Here is a 17981-nt window from a genome sequence, read left to right as displayed (position 1 = left end):
GGGGAGGAGGGCGGGGGGTGGGGGTGAATGGGTGACGGGCACTAAGGGGGGCACTTGACGGGATGAGCACTGGGTGTTATGTTATGTTGGTAAATTGAACAACAATAAAAAATAATTTTATTATAAAAAAAATAAAGAACATTCCAGTTTTTGGATTCATAATCTTCTACAGAGCAGACAATCCAACTTTGACCAAAGAGGAATTATTATACTTAACAGATATCCTAATTTGGCTATATCTATAGTAATTCACAACTAGTATTTTTTAAATCCATGAGAAAAAAAGAGCATATCATAAAATACAATGATATAAAATGCTAAGACCAGTGATTCAAATGTACCTACTAATTCAACTTTTTCTCATATACAACTTTCTGAGGACTAGATGCTATTCTGAGAATGAAATTTTGTTTTGTAGTATTTCTATTAGAGATAATTCTGCTGAAAAAGATGGTTGAAGTGAAACTGCAATTTTCTATTCTGTTATACTGAGGGCTGAACATGAAAAGAAGATACAACCATTTGCTCAGGTAAAATATATAAACTAGAGAAGAAAATCAAAATAGGAGTGAAAAGGTCATGGACTGCAGAAAAAGTTTCAAGGAAAAGCTAGTCATCAATAATTCACAGGACTTATGAAGACAAGAGAGGCTATCAACTAGAATTATATTGAAGAGCTCCTTTCCATCTGCCTCTCTCACTACTGGTATCCTCAACCTCCTAGCTTCATGCCATCTCCAAATGACAAGAAACCTGAGATTCACTGACCCACAATTCAGGTAAAAAGATTTCCAAGAGATTTTTATTATCATTGTCATTCTCTGATGCAGTTTAATTTTGGCAATTCAAAGCAAAGAAAGTATAATTAATAATATAACACTGGACCTGGAATGCCTGGGTGGCACAGTCTGACTCTTGGTTTTGGCCCAGGTCATGATCTCCATCTCTGAGAATGCTCAGCACAGAGTCTGCTTAAGATTCTCTCTCCCCTATCCTTACTCCTCCCAGGTCTCTGCATATACTGGCTCTCTTTCTCTCTCTCTAAAATAAAAAAATAAATCTTTTTAAAAATATAACATAGCATTAGACATTAAAATTTGAAGGTTTAATCACAATCTATATGTTTTCTAATTTATTAAAATCACTAAAAAAAATCATTTCCAATACATTGAAAGAAACTCTTGGGATCAGTGTAAATGTTGAAAATCACAATATGATATAAAATCATATGGCCACTGTGCTAGAAGGATGAATTTCTCAAGGATCACATGAACCCAAAGCAGAAATTTCCAAATGAATTATCTTATTCAGCTCATCAGTAACAACTGTTATGTACACACAGGCCTAATCTACATTACCAGAACTCCAAAGCATTTCTCATAAGCAATCAGTTAAAATATTCTTAAGTTCTATATATTAAAAATTCCAAAAATAATTTTAAAGACTGTAAAAAAAACTTTTAAAGAATAATTTTCCCTGATATTTGAAAAAATTTGTATCATTTGGTAGCATGCCACAACAGTTAGAGTAACTTAAAAAAATTTTTAAGTCTCACCTGAACTGGGGCAAGTTGTTTCTTGCTGCCTTGTCTTTAATAATGTATAAAAATGAAGAGAAAAATTTAAGGTTAAAAAAAGCTGGCAAAAAATTTGACTATCTTTTTATATACATTTAAAAGTTATACTATTCTATACAAATACACGAAAATATATAGAACTCTAAATCATTCTTAAATTTTATAAAAATTGTATCATTACTAGAGAAACATTTTGAGAATAAGGAAAGTCAAACTATGCATACAAAACATTTAATGTGGCCATTAGCTCATTTGATAAAAGTCTTAATAACTAAATAATACTGGCAACAAACAAAACCTAGAGCTAGAAGACTAAGTTCTCTGTACAAATTTCTAATGAATAAAACAATACTGATGATGACTTGTTTAAATACCTAATTTCCAACCTTGCTAAAACCTACCTGTTTTCTATATCATCAATGCAGAGGTTAGATGGTACACAGTCAGGTGACATTGGAAGTTCTAAATTATGCTTTCTTAGGGGCATTTTTATGTCTCTACACATATTCACATGGATTGGTTTTCTCACAGTTTCTATAATGAAAAAATTATAATTAAAAACCTTTTAAAAGCAATGTTTAATATACAATGTTCATTAAATTAGAAATTTCCTAAAACTACCTATAATCCATATATGCTAGAAGTCATTACAGTACTAAAAACTATCACAGATAACTCAAATCATCTTTTTCATCCTCTTATATATTCCTCATGAAAGGAGCTATACTGATTCAGCTCTATTTTTTTTCTTCCTCCAAGATTTCCTTGAGCCCCAGACTATAGCGCATGCTATGTTATACATGCCCATAGTACTACATATATTCTCTATTATAGCACTTACCATAATGTACTTAATTCTATCTCTCTTACTAGATTTTTAAACTATGGAAACAGAAGCCTTTTCTCTCCTTATACAAGATGTATTACTCTTCGGTCTGCTCAGTACAGGAAAGTATTTCTCCTTTTCTGATAATGCTTTTTACACACATACCAACTATACAGTTCTTTTTTTTAAGATTTTATATTTTATTCATTTGAGAAAGAGAGAGACAGAGCAAGACGGAAAAGAAGAAAGAATCTGAAGCTGACTGACTTTGGGCTGAGCACAGAGCCCATGTGGGGCTTAATCCCAAAACTGCAAGATCATGACCTGAGGTGAAACCACGAGTTGGATGTTTAGCCAAATGAGCCACCGAGGAGCCTCAAGTATACAGTTCTAATAGAGAACTTTCTATCTTCTTATAAAACCCTGTCTCTAGAAAAAATAATTGATTTAAGAGCAGCATCCAATCCAAGATGAATCAATGATAGGATCACATCCTTGTAGTTATAAATAACTGTTCCAGTGCTAGGACCTGGCACCAGTAGGGTAAGGTAATATGCTTCCAATAAAATTTAAAAACTCCAAACCAAAGAAATAACTCTCAGTGTTTTTCTTGTGGCAAAATGGGAGAGATGAGGAATACTAGTTTTTTAAGGTCGTATTTTAAGCCTGAATGAAAAAGATAATCTGAGTGAACAAAGTTAATATCTAAAGTGCGAAGAAAATCTTGGTGGTATTTAAGTCCCCAATTCAGTCCCTCAGGCCCAGTTGCACCATTGCCCTTCCTTTTAGCTAAGTGTCTTAGTCCATTCAGGCTGCTCTAACACAATACCATAGACTGGGTGGTTATAAACAACAGAAATTTATTTCTCAGTCTGTATGCCAGGCAGTCCAAGATCAAAGTGCTCTCAGATTCAGGGTCTGGGGAGAGCCTGTGTCCTGGTTCATAGACAGTTGTCTTCTCCCTGTGTCCTCACACAGTGAAAGGAGCAAACAGAGCTCTCTGGGGTCTCTTTATAAAAGCACTAATTCCATTCATGAGGGCTCCACCATCATGACCTAACCACCTCCTAACACCAACATTAATAAACTTTTGCTTTTGTAAGCAAGGAAAAATATCTTCTTCCTTTATCTTTCTAAATTCTCACCTAGGGATTCTATAACAAAAGATAGATTAATAAAATACTTACCAATTTATTTAGTATCAATTTTAAATGGAAAAATTTTTAAGGAAATGGAGACTCAAAGAAGTGTTTAAACCTGAGCATTTTAATGCTAGGTTTGATGAAGAGTAAACTTTTACTCTTCCTCCTACTTAGTAGGAAAATGTGATCAAACAAAAAAGGGTATGAACTAAGTATAGCCAACTGGAAGAAACAGCAAGGCTTACTTGTTTAGAATCTACTCGGTGTCCCTCTGTCTTGGAGACAAAGATGCTCCTTTCCTCCAGGTATAGGGAGGACACTTCTCACATGAGAATCTTTCCTGCACATGCTGCTTCTCCAATTCCTTCTGCTTAAAATCTTTAGTATGCCAATGTGCTTTATTTTTGGGACAGTGTGTCCTGACCCCATCACTTTCTATTCTATTCCCAGCATCCAATACACTACATACGGGAGCACTCAATAAACAGGTTGAATGTAAAAATGAAAAGAAAGTGAAGAAGAAAGGGAATATACAAAGGTAAATACATCATTGGACAACCTCATAAAAAGGAGTGAAATCTCCTGTCTTACAACACACACAAAACTCAAATGGATTAAAGAGTTGAATGTAAGACCTAAAACAATAAAACTAGAAGAAAACAAGGGGTAAGTTCCTTGACATCAGTCTTGGGAATGATTTTTTGGATTTCATACTAAAAGCAAAGACAACAAAAGCAAAAACAAATGTAAAACCACACCAAACTAAAAATCTGCATAGTAAAGAAAAAATCATTACCAAAATGAAAGACAAATTATGGAATGTGACAAAATATTTGTAAATCATATATGTGATAAGGTTCAAACTGCAAAATATATAATGAACTTATACAACTCAGCAAAAAAAGGAGAATCTAATTTTATAAATGGGCAGTGAAAATGAACAGACATTTTTCCAAAGAAGACATACAAATGAAAAAAAAAAAAAGAAGACATACAAATGGCCAACAAGAACATGAAAAAATGTTCATCACTAATCATCAGGGAAATGCAAATCCAAACCACAGTGAGATATCATCTCATACCTGTTAGAATGACTATCATCAAAAAGGCAAGAGATAACAAGTGTTGGCAAGGATGTGGAAAAAGGGAACCCTTGTGCACAGTTGACAGGAATGCAAATAGGCAGAGCTACTATGGAGAACATAATACATGTTCCTCAAAAAATTAAAAGTAGAACTACACGATTCAGCATTCCCACTTCTGAATATATATCCAAAGGAAATGAAAACAGAATCATAAGGAGATATCTATACTCTCATGTCCCATGTTCAATGCACAATGGGCAAGATATGGAAACAACATCAATGTCTGTCAATGGTGATTGGATAAAGATGATATGAGATATATACATATGATGAAATATTCTTCAACCATGAAAATTAAGGAAATCCTGCCATTTATGACAGCTTGTATGGACCTTAAAGGCATTATGTTGACTGAAACAAGCTAGAGAAAGACAAATAATGCATGGTATCACTTATATGTGGAATCTAAAAAAATAAAGTCAACCTCATAGAAACGGAGTAGAAAAGTGGTTGCCAGGGACTGGGGATGAGAGAGTAGAGGAAATACAGGTTGGAAACAGGTCAGACTTTAGCTGTAAGATGAATAAGGTCTGAGAATCTAATGTAGAACGCCATGATTGTGGCTGATAACACTGTATTACATAAGCAAAGAAAAAGAAGGTAAATACATCAAACAGATTTACAACAAAAACTTTTATTCCTTAAAGTCCATAAATAATGTATTTACATCTAAAGTATAAGTTTACTTGTTTGTGTAAACTGCCAACTGCAGTAAGGAACACAAATGGTAGAGAAAGGAAAAGAGGAGATACTAACAGTAATTATGATCAAGTTCTAGCCCTTCTTTACGAACTTGTTTCTTAAGCTCTCATTTTAGCACTTATTTTAAAAATTACATATCAGACACAAGTTCCCTTGAGAGAAAAAAATACTCTGACTAAACTTTTATTTACTTGAAGACTCAAAGTACAGGCAAAAAAGAACTTTATTTTGAAGTATTAGACTACTATAGTTAATTTTCCAAGAATGCCTAAGAAATTATTCAAGTTCTGATGTAGGGGGCACCTGCGTGGCTCAATGGTTGAGTATCTGCCTTTGACTCAGGTCCCGATCCTGGGGTCCTGGGATGGAGTCCCACATTGGGCTCCTCACCGGGAGCCTGCTTCTCCCTCTGCCTATGTCTCTTTCTCTGTGTCTCCCATGAATAAATAAATAAAATCTTTTTTAAAAAAGTTCTGATATAAGAAACTAATCATTGAGGCAAAAATCTACTTCACTGCCTCCTTTCAAACAAATTCTCTAAATACTTTAAGACAATAAGAACATTTATTCCCTTCTTTTTAGTTAAACATTGTAACTATCTGCTCAGGTAGATTAATGTAGTAACTAAAATAACTGCAATAATAAAAAATAAATAAATAAATAAATAAATAAATAAATAAATAATAAATAAATAAAATAACTGCAATATAGTAACTCTGACCATACCTTATAAAATTAATTTTATATAACACACAACTTAAAAATAAAAAGATTAAGCAACAAAAGATTTTTAAGCAGAGTAACAATGGTATAATTTAAGAAGGAAACCCCTCTTAAAATTAATTTACTTTCCAAATCCTTTGAGCTCCAAAATTACAAATTTATTAAAAAAACTGAACACTACAATCACATTAGAGTCAAAACAAAATGCTAATGGAAAGACTTACCAGGTGTTTTCTTCTGGCAAGATATGTGATTTACCATATATAGGTTAAGAAGGTCTAAACTGACAGTGGAATTTTTGACAGGGGATGAAACCCCCAGTAATTTCATTTTTGATTTTAACCTTTTCTTTTCAAAATATTCCTAAAATAGTTAAAAATAAAAGTTATTATAAGAACCATATGGTTTTAGGCAGAATCATAAAAAATAAAAAAGCAATAATGCTATTTAATAATTGACTTGACATTTTTATATTTTTGACATCCCCTGTCTATGTTTACATGTAAATTAAAATCAATCATGACGACACAGTTTGCTTAAAGACTTAATTTCACAGCCTCTTATAATCTTTTTTGGTAAATGTACTACCTTTAAAATATACTTTTATAAAGCCATTACTAGGTATCAAAAGATTAAAAACTATCTGAAATGTAAAGTTTTTTAAAAATTTCATAAATCTGACAAGTTAAAAACTTGTTTTTCTACAGAGTATGTTATTCTTCAAATATAAAAAGCCTTAAAGATATGCACAGCTGAGTACCATTAAAAGTCAACTGAAATGAGAAGAGGACAAGAAAAAGAAGCTGTGTGACTCTAGTCAAAGTCAATTTCCTTTATTATCCTCCCATGACTCCTACTTTGTCATTAACAAGAGCTGTACTATTGAGTGGATTGAGAACTGAATGAGACAAGAGTGAAGAGGTATAGCAGGAAAGGGAAAGGATCCAGAGAGGGCTTTACTTGCTTTAATAGGGGATAACTGAGTATGTTTGAATATCAATGGAAAGCCTCCAGTTGACAGTGACTGGTTAAAGATACAAGAAAAAGAAGTAACTGATGCAGTGAAGACCTTGAGAAAATTGGAATCCAGACTACAGATAGAAGGACCTTCCTTTGACTAGAGGAAACTACTTCCATTGTCCCAAAGGGAAAGAGAAGGTTGGAGAAGATTTAAAATAGTTTCCAGAACTAGTAGTAGATATCTGAGATAATTCTCACCTGATAGCTTCTATTTCTTCAAAATACAAGACAAAGTCATCTAATAAGTATGAAGAGACTAGAAACAGAGTTGAAGAGTGGTTTAAGGAGGGCATTGACATTTCAATGGAAGGTATGACATTTTCAAATAGGAAAGTGGCATAACTAGAGATCAACACTTCAGGGAAGGTCCGTATGTCTTTCCCTTGCTCATAAATATTCACAAGAATGATCCAGAGTTAGACTACTTAAAAAAGAAAACTAGAGACAGATTATGTTTATAGTTATTCACTGAGTGCCTATGTTATTGCTTGACACAATTTAGGTGTAGGAGATACAAAATGAACAAAAGTAATAAAATCCCTCTTCTGATGAATATATGTTAATGAAGGTGAGGGAGAACAGAGGAAACAAGTTTATAAGATAATACCCATTTATGAAAGAAAAGAGTGATTAAAAAAATGATCCTGGAAAAAAAGTAACTGGAGGTGGGGAGCTACTTAGATGCTGTGATCAAAGAAAGCCAATCTTAGAGGAGATACATTAGCTGAAACCTAAATGTTGACGAGCCAGACATGCTAATATCTTAAAGAATTTTCCAGACAAAAGGAAGAATTAAGAAAAAAGAAGGTCAATGTAGCTAAAATAAAATGAACAACAGGGTTTGTAGTAAGAAAGTCAGAGAAGAAAAAAAAAAGAGAAGTAGGCAGGCTGTAGATCCTTCAGGTATTTCTAGGCTATCGTTAAGTAAGATATTCTAAAAGCAACGTAAAACAACTGAGCTTTAAGCTGGGGAACAAAAATTCTGATCTGTGCTCTTAAAAGATCATACTAACTGCTGTGTGAAGAACAGATTACAAAGGAATAAAAGATAAAACAGAAAAACACTGATAAATTCAATTACATCAAAATTAAGAACTTTCCTTTAAAGACAACATTAAGTAAAAATAAAAGCTACAGAGTACACATAAAACCAACAAAGAATTCTAAAAATATAAAGACAAGAAGAAAAACACAACACAAATTATAAAATAGAAAAAATACTTGGGAAAAAAAAGAAAAAATACTTGGAAAATACTTTACAAAAGAAGCATGGATGAAAATTTCAGATAACTTCATTAGTAATCAAAGGAAATACAAGTTAAACTTACAATGAGACATCATTTCACTAATAACTATCCTACTTTTATAATAATCACTCCCTTGCTTTTCTTTAAATTTTATGAGCTTTGAACATTTTTTTTTTCTATTTTGGAACTTTTTATAAATGGAATCTTACTGCTTATATTCTGTAAGTTGCTTCATTTGTTCAACATTATAGTTTTGGGATTCATCTATATTAATTACATGTAGTTAATACATTTGCACTGCTATACCATCACTTGGGTATGCCACAGTATGTTTAACCATTCTACTGCTAACAGACATTTGGGTGCTCTCCTTCCTTCCCCATTACCCTGTCCCTCTTCTTCCTCTCTTTTGTCTTCTTCTCTTTCTTTTTTTGCTACTTAACAACAGTGATCCAAACAAACTTGTATATGTCTCAAAGTATACATGTAGAATTTCTCTTGAATATATACTGCTCAGTTGTAAGATACATACATGCTCGACTTTATATAATAAAATCAATGCAAGAAAAAAACTAAAAAATATGTAGGAGATAGGTTACAAGGCCATCATAATACTCTAGGAAATAAATGATTATCTGAATCGAGGGACTCACAGCACAGGCAGTGAGAAGTGATCAGATGTGGGATATATTTTGGAACTACAATGACAACAAGAATCAACGATGATCTTTAAGTCTCTGCCTGAGCAAAATGTTCAGTTAATCAAGCTATCTTTAAGAACAGAGAAGACTGGGTGGTCTTCCAGTTACTAGGTGAATTTATTAACCTTTGAAAAATACTTCAGAAGATCATTGTTCTTATAAAGCTAATGGAAATAAAAATATTTTTTCTTTACCTTTTGCTTTCTCCTCTCCTGCTTAATCAGAACCCTGGTACTAAAAAAGGAAACAAGACAAAAGATATAGTGATTAAAGAAATAGTCTATAAAATGATTGCCATTTTAGCCGAACTGAAGACTTGAAATTAAAATCTAAAAGTGAAGTAAAAATTATATTATATTATTTATTATTTTATTATTTTTATTTATTATTATATTATTTCTGAAGAGAAACTATGAGAATGTTCTTATTTATAGTATATACTATTTCACAAAATTGTCTTAGAAAAATCCAAGAAGTAGTAAAAAAGACTCTATTACAATTAATAATAAAGCACAGAATAAACCTGGATTATATAATCAATATAAGCAAAAAGAAAGGAACGCACTGGAAAAGATTAGCTCTGAAACATTCTCATCTATAGCAATATGCTTGGTCTCATCTGATAGCTATTCTCTTGCCTTTCGTTGTATTTCAGTATTCTACTAAAATCAAGAGGGAATAGAGAGAAGATCAAAATCTACTTGGATCTAAAGAAATGTTAAGTTTATTATTAGAGCAACTCCAGTGATAGTAATGTATCAGCTATGTGTACTCAAAATCTCATAACTCCTTTAGAATAGCTAGTCATTATGGATGTGCCTTATAGCATCTTTGTGCTAAACAATGCACTGCATTCCAATGACAGTACAGTATTAGTTATAAAATATTTGCTCTATTAGTAATAATGGAATGCTATAAAACATTCATAATAAGATTTTCACAATATAGCTGTTGGATATACATGAAACTATAGTCTCAAATTCAAGATTTGTTCAAGAATTATAAGATAATAAAATGTATCTTAGCTATATGAGATTATATAACAACATGAAAATAAAAACTGCTATGTATCTTGCAACCCCTAAATACTTTGAATACTTAATATGTATAAATTCATTTTATCATCACAGCAACTCCGTATGTAAGATCTATTTTTAACCCCATTTTACTGATGGTGAAACTAAGACACAGAGAGGTTAAGTAACTTGCCCACAGTCACACTGATAAGTGTAAAACTGAGATTCAAATCCAAGAACTATGATTTTAAAGTTTAACCAGTGCAACACACTACTTACCAAGTATGTCAACTGTGAATACACAAAGCTGTTCATTTTTCCAAATGAAATTTTTCCAAATTTTCATAAACTACATGAATAACTGTTACTGAATACCCTCATACTTTGCCACTTATTTTTTTTTTAAGATTTTATTTATTTATTCATGAAAGACAGAGAAGGGGGGCGGGCAGAGGGAGAAGCAGGCTCCAAGCAGGGAGCCTGATGTGGGACTCGATCCCGGGTCTCCAGGACCACGTCCTGGGCTGAAGGCGGCGTTAAACCACTGAGCAACCGGGCTGCCCATTTTGCCACTTATTGAACTTGTTCTTTTACATATTTCCCAAAAGCTATGTCCCAATTGACCATTTTGAACTCATTGAACAAAGAATCCAATCTATTCTGTTCTGTGCAGCGTCATAAGTGTACTGTTGGCATTCAAATTTTAGAAAAGAAAAGGAAATAAATTACATTTCATTGACCCCTCAAATGCTAAGGCTGGAAAGGGCCTCAGAGATTAATTTATTCTCCATCTTTTAAAATTTACAAAAACTTGCACAGGGAGCGAAGTGACTTTTCAAAGTTCAGAAATACAAGACGTATAACAAAGCCAGCAATATTAAGTATTTCAGTTTATAAACAGAAAATAAGAAGAAATATCAATTCTATGTGCAGTTTCCACATTATAAAGATCAGCAGAACTAGAGACAACTGAAAGTTTAAATACAGTCTTTATATATGTAAATAGCAAGTGTTTTTATTCCAGGCCTATTTTCCATTATGCAAAATACTCTGACAGCTCTCACCAAATTCTTTGTACTACATAATCTCCATCAATATGTGCCTAAGAAAAGTCAACTAAGAACTCAAGACCAGCTGCTAGATCAGCCTACTAATAACTAAACCATAATGAAAGTGAAAAAGGATCCTGATGTAAAAGTCAAAGGTAATTTCTTAAATAGAACACTTTAGATTGTTATTAAGGCAACCAATGGTACTAACAGTGTCTCTTAATTAGCTGCACTAAACAAAAACATTGCATCAATTAGGATTCTTAGTTATAAGAAACTGAAAGTACCTCTGGTTAATTTAAACAGAAAATAAATGTATTAAAACGAAACTGGGTAGGGATGCCTGGATGGCTCAGTCGATTAGGTGTCTACCTTCAGCTCAGGTCATGATCTCAAGGTCTTGGGATTGAGCCCCGCATTGACTCCTTGCTCAGTGGAGAGTCTGCTTCTCCCTCTCTCTCAAATAAATAATAAAATCTTAAAAAATATATTTTTAATAAATAGAGAGAAACTGGGTAGCCAAGAGACCTTCCAAGAAGGCTGAGAAAGCAGATTTGGCAACCAGCAAGAAACAAGATAGTCTGGGCTGTGAGATCACAGGCAAAACCATGCCATAATTATTTTCAATAAGGACATCACTGCTGACACAGGTGAACACTGGACACCACTGATTGTACTGCTGTCACAAGAAAATGCAAGTTCTGGGATCCCTGGGTGGCGGAGCGGTTTGGCACCTGCCTTTGGCCCAGGGCGCGATCCTGGAGACCCGGGATCGAATCCCACGTCGGGCTCCCAGAGCATGGAGCCTGCTTCTCCCTCTGCCTGTGTCTCTGCCTCTCTCTCTCTCTCTCTCTCTCTGTGTGTGTGACTATCATAAATAAATAAAAATTAAAAAAAAAAAAGAAAGAAAATGCAAGTTCTGTTGTCCTTCTCTTAAAAGGCCCAAACTTAAGAGATGAGTTTTAATTGGAAAGGAAATTGAGCTTTATTCAGAAGGCTGGCCACCTGGGAAGAAGGTAGATTCCTGTGCAAAAACCAACTCTGAGGTTTCTCTGCCTGGCCCAAAGATTCCCCTCCCACACCCCCCAAGATTTTTAAAGGAACTTTAGGGCAGTTATCACTAAAAGGGGAAACCCACAACTACATGGTCAATTACTCTTCAACAAAGCAGGAAAGAATACCCAATTGAAAAAAGACAGTCTCTTCAACTAATGGTGTTGGGAAAACTGGATGGCAATAGGCAAAAGAAAGTGGGGAAGCCTGAGCCATGCTCAGTCAGTGGAGCATGCAACTCACTTTTATCTCAGGGTTGTGAGTTTAAGCTCCATGTTGGGTGTGGAGCCTACTTAAAACACACACACACACACACAAATTAAACTGGACCACTTTCTTATACACAAAAATAAATTCAAAATGGATACAAGACCTAAATGTGAGTCCAAAAACCATTAAAATCCTAGAAAAGAACACACACAGTAACCTCTTCTGACATCAGCCATAGCAACTTCTTACTAGATATGTCTCCAGAGACAAGGGAAACAAAAGTAAAAATAAACTATTGGAATTTCGTCAAAATAAAAAGCTTCTGCAGAGCAAAGGAAACAATCAACAGATCTAAAAGGCAACCTACAGGATGGGAGAAGATATTTGCAAATGACATATCTGATAAAGGGTTAGCATCTAAAATGTAGAAAGAACTCATCAAACTCACACTCAAAAACAAACCAGTTAAAAAATGGGCAGAAGACATGAAAACAGTTTTCCAAAGACGACATCCAGATGGCTAACAGAGAAGATGCTCAACATCATTCATCAGACAAATGCAAATTAAAACTACAGTGAGACATCACCTCACACCTGTCAGAACAGCTAAATTAACAATACAGTAAACAACAGGTGTTGGTGAGGATGCAAAGAAAAGGGAACCCTCTTATGCTGTTGGTGGAAATGCAAACCGGTACAGAAGAAAATAATATGGATGTTATTTAAAAAGTTAAAAATAGAACTACCCTATGATACAGCAATTGTATCACTAGGTATTTACCCAAAGAATACAAAAGTACTAACTCAAGGGATACATGCACCTGGTGTTTACAGCCAACATTATCATTGGCATTATCAATAATAGCCAAATTATGGAAAGAGCCCAAATGTCTATGAACTGATGGATAAAGATGATGTGGTATGTACACACACATGCATTGGAGTACTGGCCATCAAAAAGAATTAAATCTTGCCATTTGCAATAGTGTGGATGGCGCTAGATAGTCTGATGCTAAGCAAAATAAATCAGTCAGGGAAAGAGAAATACCATATCAATTTCACTTATATTTGGAATTTAAGAAACAAAACAATGATCACAGGGGAAAAAGAGAAGAAAACCAAGAAACCAACTATAGAAAACAAACTGATGATTACCAGAGGGAAAGTGGGTGGGAGAACTGGTTAAACAGATGATGGGAGATTAAGGACTATACTTGGTGAGGAGCAATGGGTGTTTTATAGAAGTGTGGAATGACTATACTTATACTGTACATTCTTTCTGGTAAACAATGCATGATCTATAGATATGCAAAGAAAGGTTTGGCTAACCAATCACATGGACTAAAGGTGCTTGCTAACATTTGAAGACTCCTAAATAGGCCAGAAAGGCTGAGGTGGCAGCTTCACCATCTCCACTCCTGGACAGTAAAATATCTCCTCTGGCATCATTGTCATTACTGTCCCTGAAAATTCCCCTGTAAGCTTCTACAACTGCTTGCAACTACAATAGATGCTCTGTATTCTCTCTCTGGATCACTAACTGCTGATTCAAAGTACAGGACAAGTGCATCAAAGTCTGGGCTTACATCATATGCCCATCCCTAGCTGCAAAACCGACTGAAACATGTATCTGGGTTTTGTTGTGTTTTTTGTGTTGGATTTTTTTGTGGGCTCTGCCACCTTGTAGAGAGGAAGGTGGCCTGTACCTAACACCAATACTCATATAAGGTGGGAAATATCTCCCACACAGAAAAGGGGCTCAGATGCTGAGCTGCCAAAGAGTACAAATATCTACGTGAAAGATGTTATACAATAAAATTAAAATACTTGATGATCCAAAAGTAAGTTTTTATTTGGCATGTCAAATATGTGTGTGTCTGTGTATTCCTAATAGTTGTTTCTAATGGTTTTGTGTAGGGGAGTATTAAAATAAGACAGCAATGTTCTTTGTTGTTGTTGTTCCACAAGGATTGAGTCAGATGGTAATATAGAAGGCTCCTGAGGCCCCTCTTCCCATAGCTAAGCATATGTACAGCTACATTTGCAGCATTTCCTCTGAAAGAGATCCAGAAACTAGTTGAGTGACTCCTACATAGGGAAAACACCCACACTGAAACAAGTAGCAAAGGCTAAGACACTCTTAGCATAAACACATTCCCCTCCTCCTTAGCAACAGTGCCATAGAGTTGGGAGGGAACTCTCAGCTCATAGTTTTGACCTGAGGAAGTTTGTACTGCATATCCAGCACTCCCAATTTTCAGGGCCCTCACCAGACAAACAAGTTCCCAAAAGCATAGTGCTGAAAGCCAACAGGGCCTGCGTCCAGGAGACCCACAAGACTGTAGCAAACAAACAGCAATTCTTAACGGGCGTGCAGCACTCATCACAGCTATCCTGTGGGGGGTAAATCATCTATCTCCCGGCCCTTCCCTGAAAAAGATTTATCTGTATATTTTAAAAGTTTCTTCCTGAGATCCAGGCTTATAATTCCAGCAGACATTAGAGGCTGGCTGCAAACCTCTTCAGAAAGTAAAAAAATCCAGAGGACACTTCTCCTGCCTTTTTTTCCAAGCCACTCCAACACATCAGTATCTCTGTAGAAAGAGATGGTATCCCCCAGCTATTATAGCTGCCGCCCAAAGAACAGGTCACTGGGGATCCCTGGGTGGCGCAGCAGTTTGGCGCCTGCCTTTGGCCCAGGGTGCGATCTTGGGGACCCGGGATCGAATCCCACATCAGGCTCCCAGTCATGGAGCCTGCTTCTCCCTCTGCCTGTGTCTCTGCCTCTCTCTCTCTCTCTCTGTGACTATCATAAATAAATAAAAATTAAAAAAAAAAAAAAAGAACAGGTCACTGGATGCCCTGGTACTGACAGCCAAAGGGGCTTCCATTCAAGAAACCAGGACTTTAGTAAACAAAGAAACAATTCTTAACTGCCTGTCATCGCAGGGCTAAGCAACTAGGGACAAGGCAAACTCTTTTTTTTAATAAAATACTTTTTTTTTTTTTTAAGATTTTACTTATTTATTCATGAGAAAAACAGAGAGAGAGGCAGAGGGAAAAGCAGGCTCCATGGAGGAAGCCTGACGTGGGGCTCTATCCCAGGTCTCCAGGATCATGCCCTGGGCTGAAGGTAGCACTAAACTGCTGAGCCACCCGGGCTGCCCCAGGCAAAATCTCTTTTTTTCCCCCCAGGCAAAATCTCTTAAACCCATTAGTTCCTTGCAAAAAGGTTTATCTGCTTACCTTAAAAGATACTGCCTTAGGGCAAGGCATCTAATCTAGCAGGCATCAACAGGCTGGCTGTGATCTTCTCCAGACCAGGGAAGACTGCAGACATCTCTCAGGCCTTCTGTGCTCCAGCCCACTCCAATAAAACCGAATCACCAGTATCTCCCTGGAAGGAGATTGTGCTGCATATTTAGCGCCTCAACCTTTTGGACAGCCACCCAAAGAACAAGTCTCCAGATCACCTGGTTCTAATAGCAAATGGGCTTGCATTCATGAGTCCCACAGAAATGTAGCAAACAAAGAAATAGTTCTTACCGGGCACACATAACCCCAAGGCTACACATGGGAGTCTAGCACAGAGGGAGCAGACAAAAAAAAAAGCTCATCTCCCAGTTTCTTCCCAGAAGGGGCTTAAATTAAATATATAAATAGTTGCAGCCTGAGGGTTAGTAACCAGGTGCTCACTGCTATCCTACCCATTGGGACACTGACAGGTCTTGGCATACCATCTATACTAAGAAATATTAAGTACAAAGAAGACTTGGACAATCACAGAAGTCTGAGAGACAACTAGGAGGTAGGGCCTGGCTGATCAATGAGATTCATTTCCTTCACAAGACCATTCTGTCAGAACTGGGAGAAGAGGGAAATTCAGGGAAGATCAAGGAGTAGGAAGATCCTGACCTTACTTTTTCCCACAGACACTGTAAGGCAACAGATATATGAAATGCAAGTGTCACTCTGAAAATGACTTAAAGACTAGCAGAACACATCCTCCACAGCTAATGACATAAAGCAGCAGCCACCCTGAGAAGGATAGCAGGAACAGAGATATAGTAAAGAATGAAACCCTCTGGTGATACAACTTACAAATAGGAAGGATATCACAGGGATGGAGGTCCTCATGAGGAGCAAGGCATTCAATCTCCATATCAATCACCCCCAGCCCTGGGAACTTGAACCAGAAGACAAGCCCTCACAATGTCAGGATTTCAAAGTTAGTGGGGCTTAACTCCAGAAAAGCCAGAGGGCTATAGAGAACTGACAGTCCACCCTTATAGAACCAGCAATGCTATACCACTTGATCCAAGACCCAGTACAAAAATAGCAGATTGAAAAGCACCAGGATTATAAATAAAGGAAGATTTATTGACTAATTTTAGGGCATGTGCCAGATGGGCAGGGATCTGCAGAAGCTTTCTCTGGGAATGGAAATGCTGACACAATTTTTCTTGCCCTCCCTTCAACCTAGCTGGCCAGATACTTGTGAGAGCCAGTTCTGACACTATGTACTTCACTAGCACTGCTGTCCTGCCCTGACATTCCCTTGTGATTATGCACTACCTAACCCACCTGCCCCAACAGGCACCCCTCCAAAGCAGCTCCACCCCGCCACATGCAGCAGGCAGCCCTAGCCCAGACCACCGCCACTCCAAAGCAGCTCCTGCCCCAGAGAAGGGGAAGTCAAGTCAAGCCACCAGCATGCCCACAGGAGTCGCAGGTGGACCTCTCAGGCCACCATGCCAGGAGCCAGCCCTGCCCACCAGTGCATCCATAGTAGTCAGGGCCAGTCATTGCAGAGAGTGGGGCTGAGGGCCAGGCCCAACTACCAGGGAACCCACAGCAATCACAGCCCAAACACAAAAGGAAGGTACATGCAGCCCACAAAGGGGATACTGCTAGAGTGCCTGGTTCTTATGACCAAAGGCAAATGCACTACTGGGCCCGACAGGATCCTTCTACATAAGACCGCTACTTTCAAAACCAGGAACTGACCTAATGCACCAAAAACAATACAGAAGAAATGAAAAGACAAAGGAATATGTTCCAAACAAAAAAACAAAACAAAACCACAGAAAACTAAACAAAACAGAGATAAGCCACCTACCTGACAAAGATTTCAAACTAATAGTCAAAGAGATGTTAACTGAACTTGAGAGAAGAATGGATGAACTTCAACAAAGAGAAAATATAAAAAGGAACCATCAGAACTGAAAAATAACTAAAATGAAAAATACACCACAGGGAATCAACAACAGATTAGAGAATGCAGAAGAATAGACAGCAATCTGGAAGACAAGGTAGTAGAAAGCAAGCACAAAACAAAAAAGGACAAAAAAATTTAATAATGATAGCTTAAGGGATCTCTGGAATAATATCAAAAATAATAACACTGATATTATAAAGGTTCCAGAGAAGATGAAAGAGACAGAATGAGGCATGAAACTTATTTAAAGACATAATAGCTGAAAACTTGCCTAACTTGGGGAAGGAAATAAACATCCAGGTCCAGGAGGCAAAGAAAGCTACAAACAAAATGAACCCAGGGAGGTCCACACC

At 36.3% G+C, this 17981-nt stretch overlaps 1 protein-coding gene across 1 annotated transcript in view; it reads right to left on the bottom strand.

The window, feature by feature from the left end:
• The window catches only part of CUNH12orf40 (chromosome unknown C12orf40 homolog), a 58067-nt gene extending 40870 nt beyond the window's left edge, over nt 1-17197 (bottom strand). The window contains exons 1-6 of the mRNA XM_055318523.1: nt 17120-17197; nt 15657-15691; nt 9277-9316; nt 6339-6477; nt 1978-2110; nt 1556-1589 (exon numbers count right to left, since the gene is read on the bottom strand). Of these exons, the coding sequence (XP_055174498.1) occupies nt 1556-1589; nt 1978-2110; nt 6339-6477; nt 9277-9316; nt 15657-15691; nt 17120-17197 (459 nt within the window). The remainder of the gene's footprint in view (nt 1-1555; nt 1590-1977; nt 2111-6338; nt 6478-9276; nt 9317-15656; nt 15692-17119) is intronic.
• Between the last annotated feature and the right edge of the window lie 784 nt (nt 17198-17981).

This window comes from Nyctereutes procyonoides, unplaced genomic scaffold (assembly GCF_905146905.1).
Source record: "Nyctereutes procyonoides isolate TBG_1078 unplaced genomic scaffold, NYPRO_anot_genome, whole genome shotgun sequence".
Classification (NCBI taxonomy): Eukaryota; Metazoa; Chordata; class Mammalia; order Carnivora; family Canidae; genus Nyctereutes; species Nyctereutes procyonoides.
The sequence above is the reverse complement of the archived record's forward strand: the minus strand, read 5'-3'. Positions and strand labels throughout refer to the sequence as shown.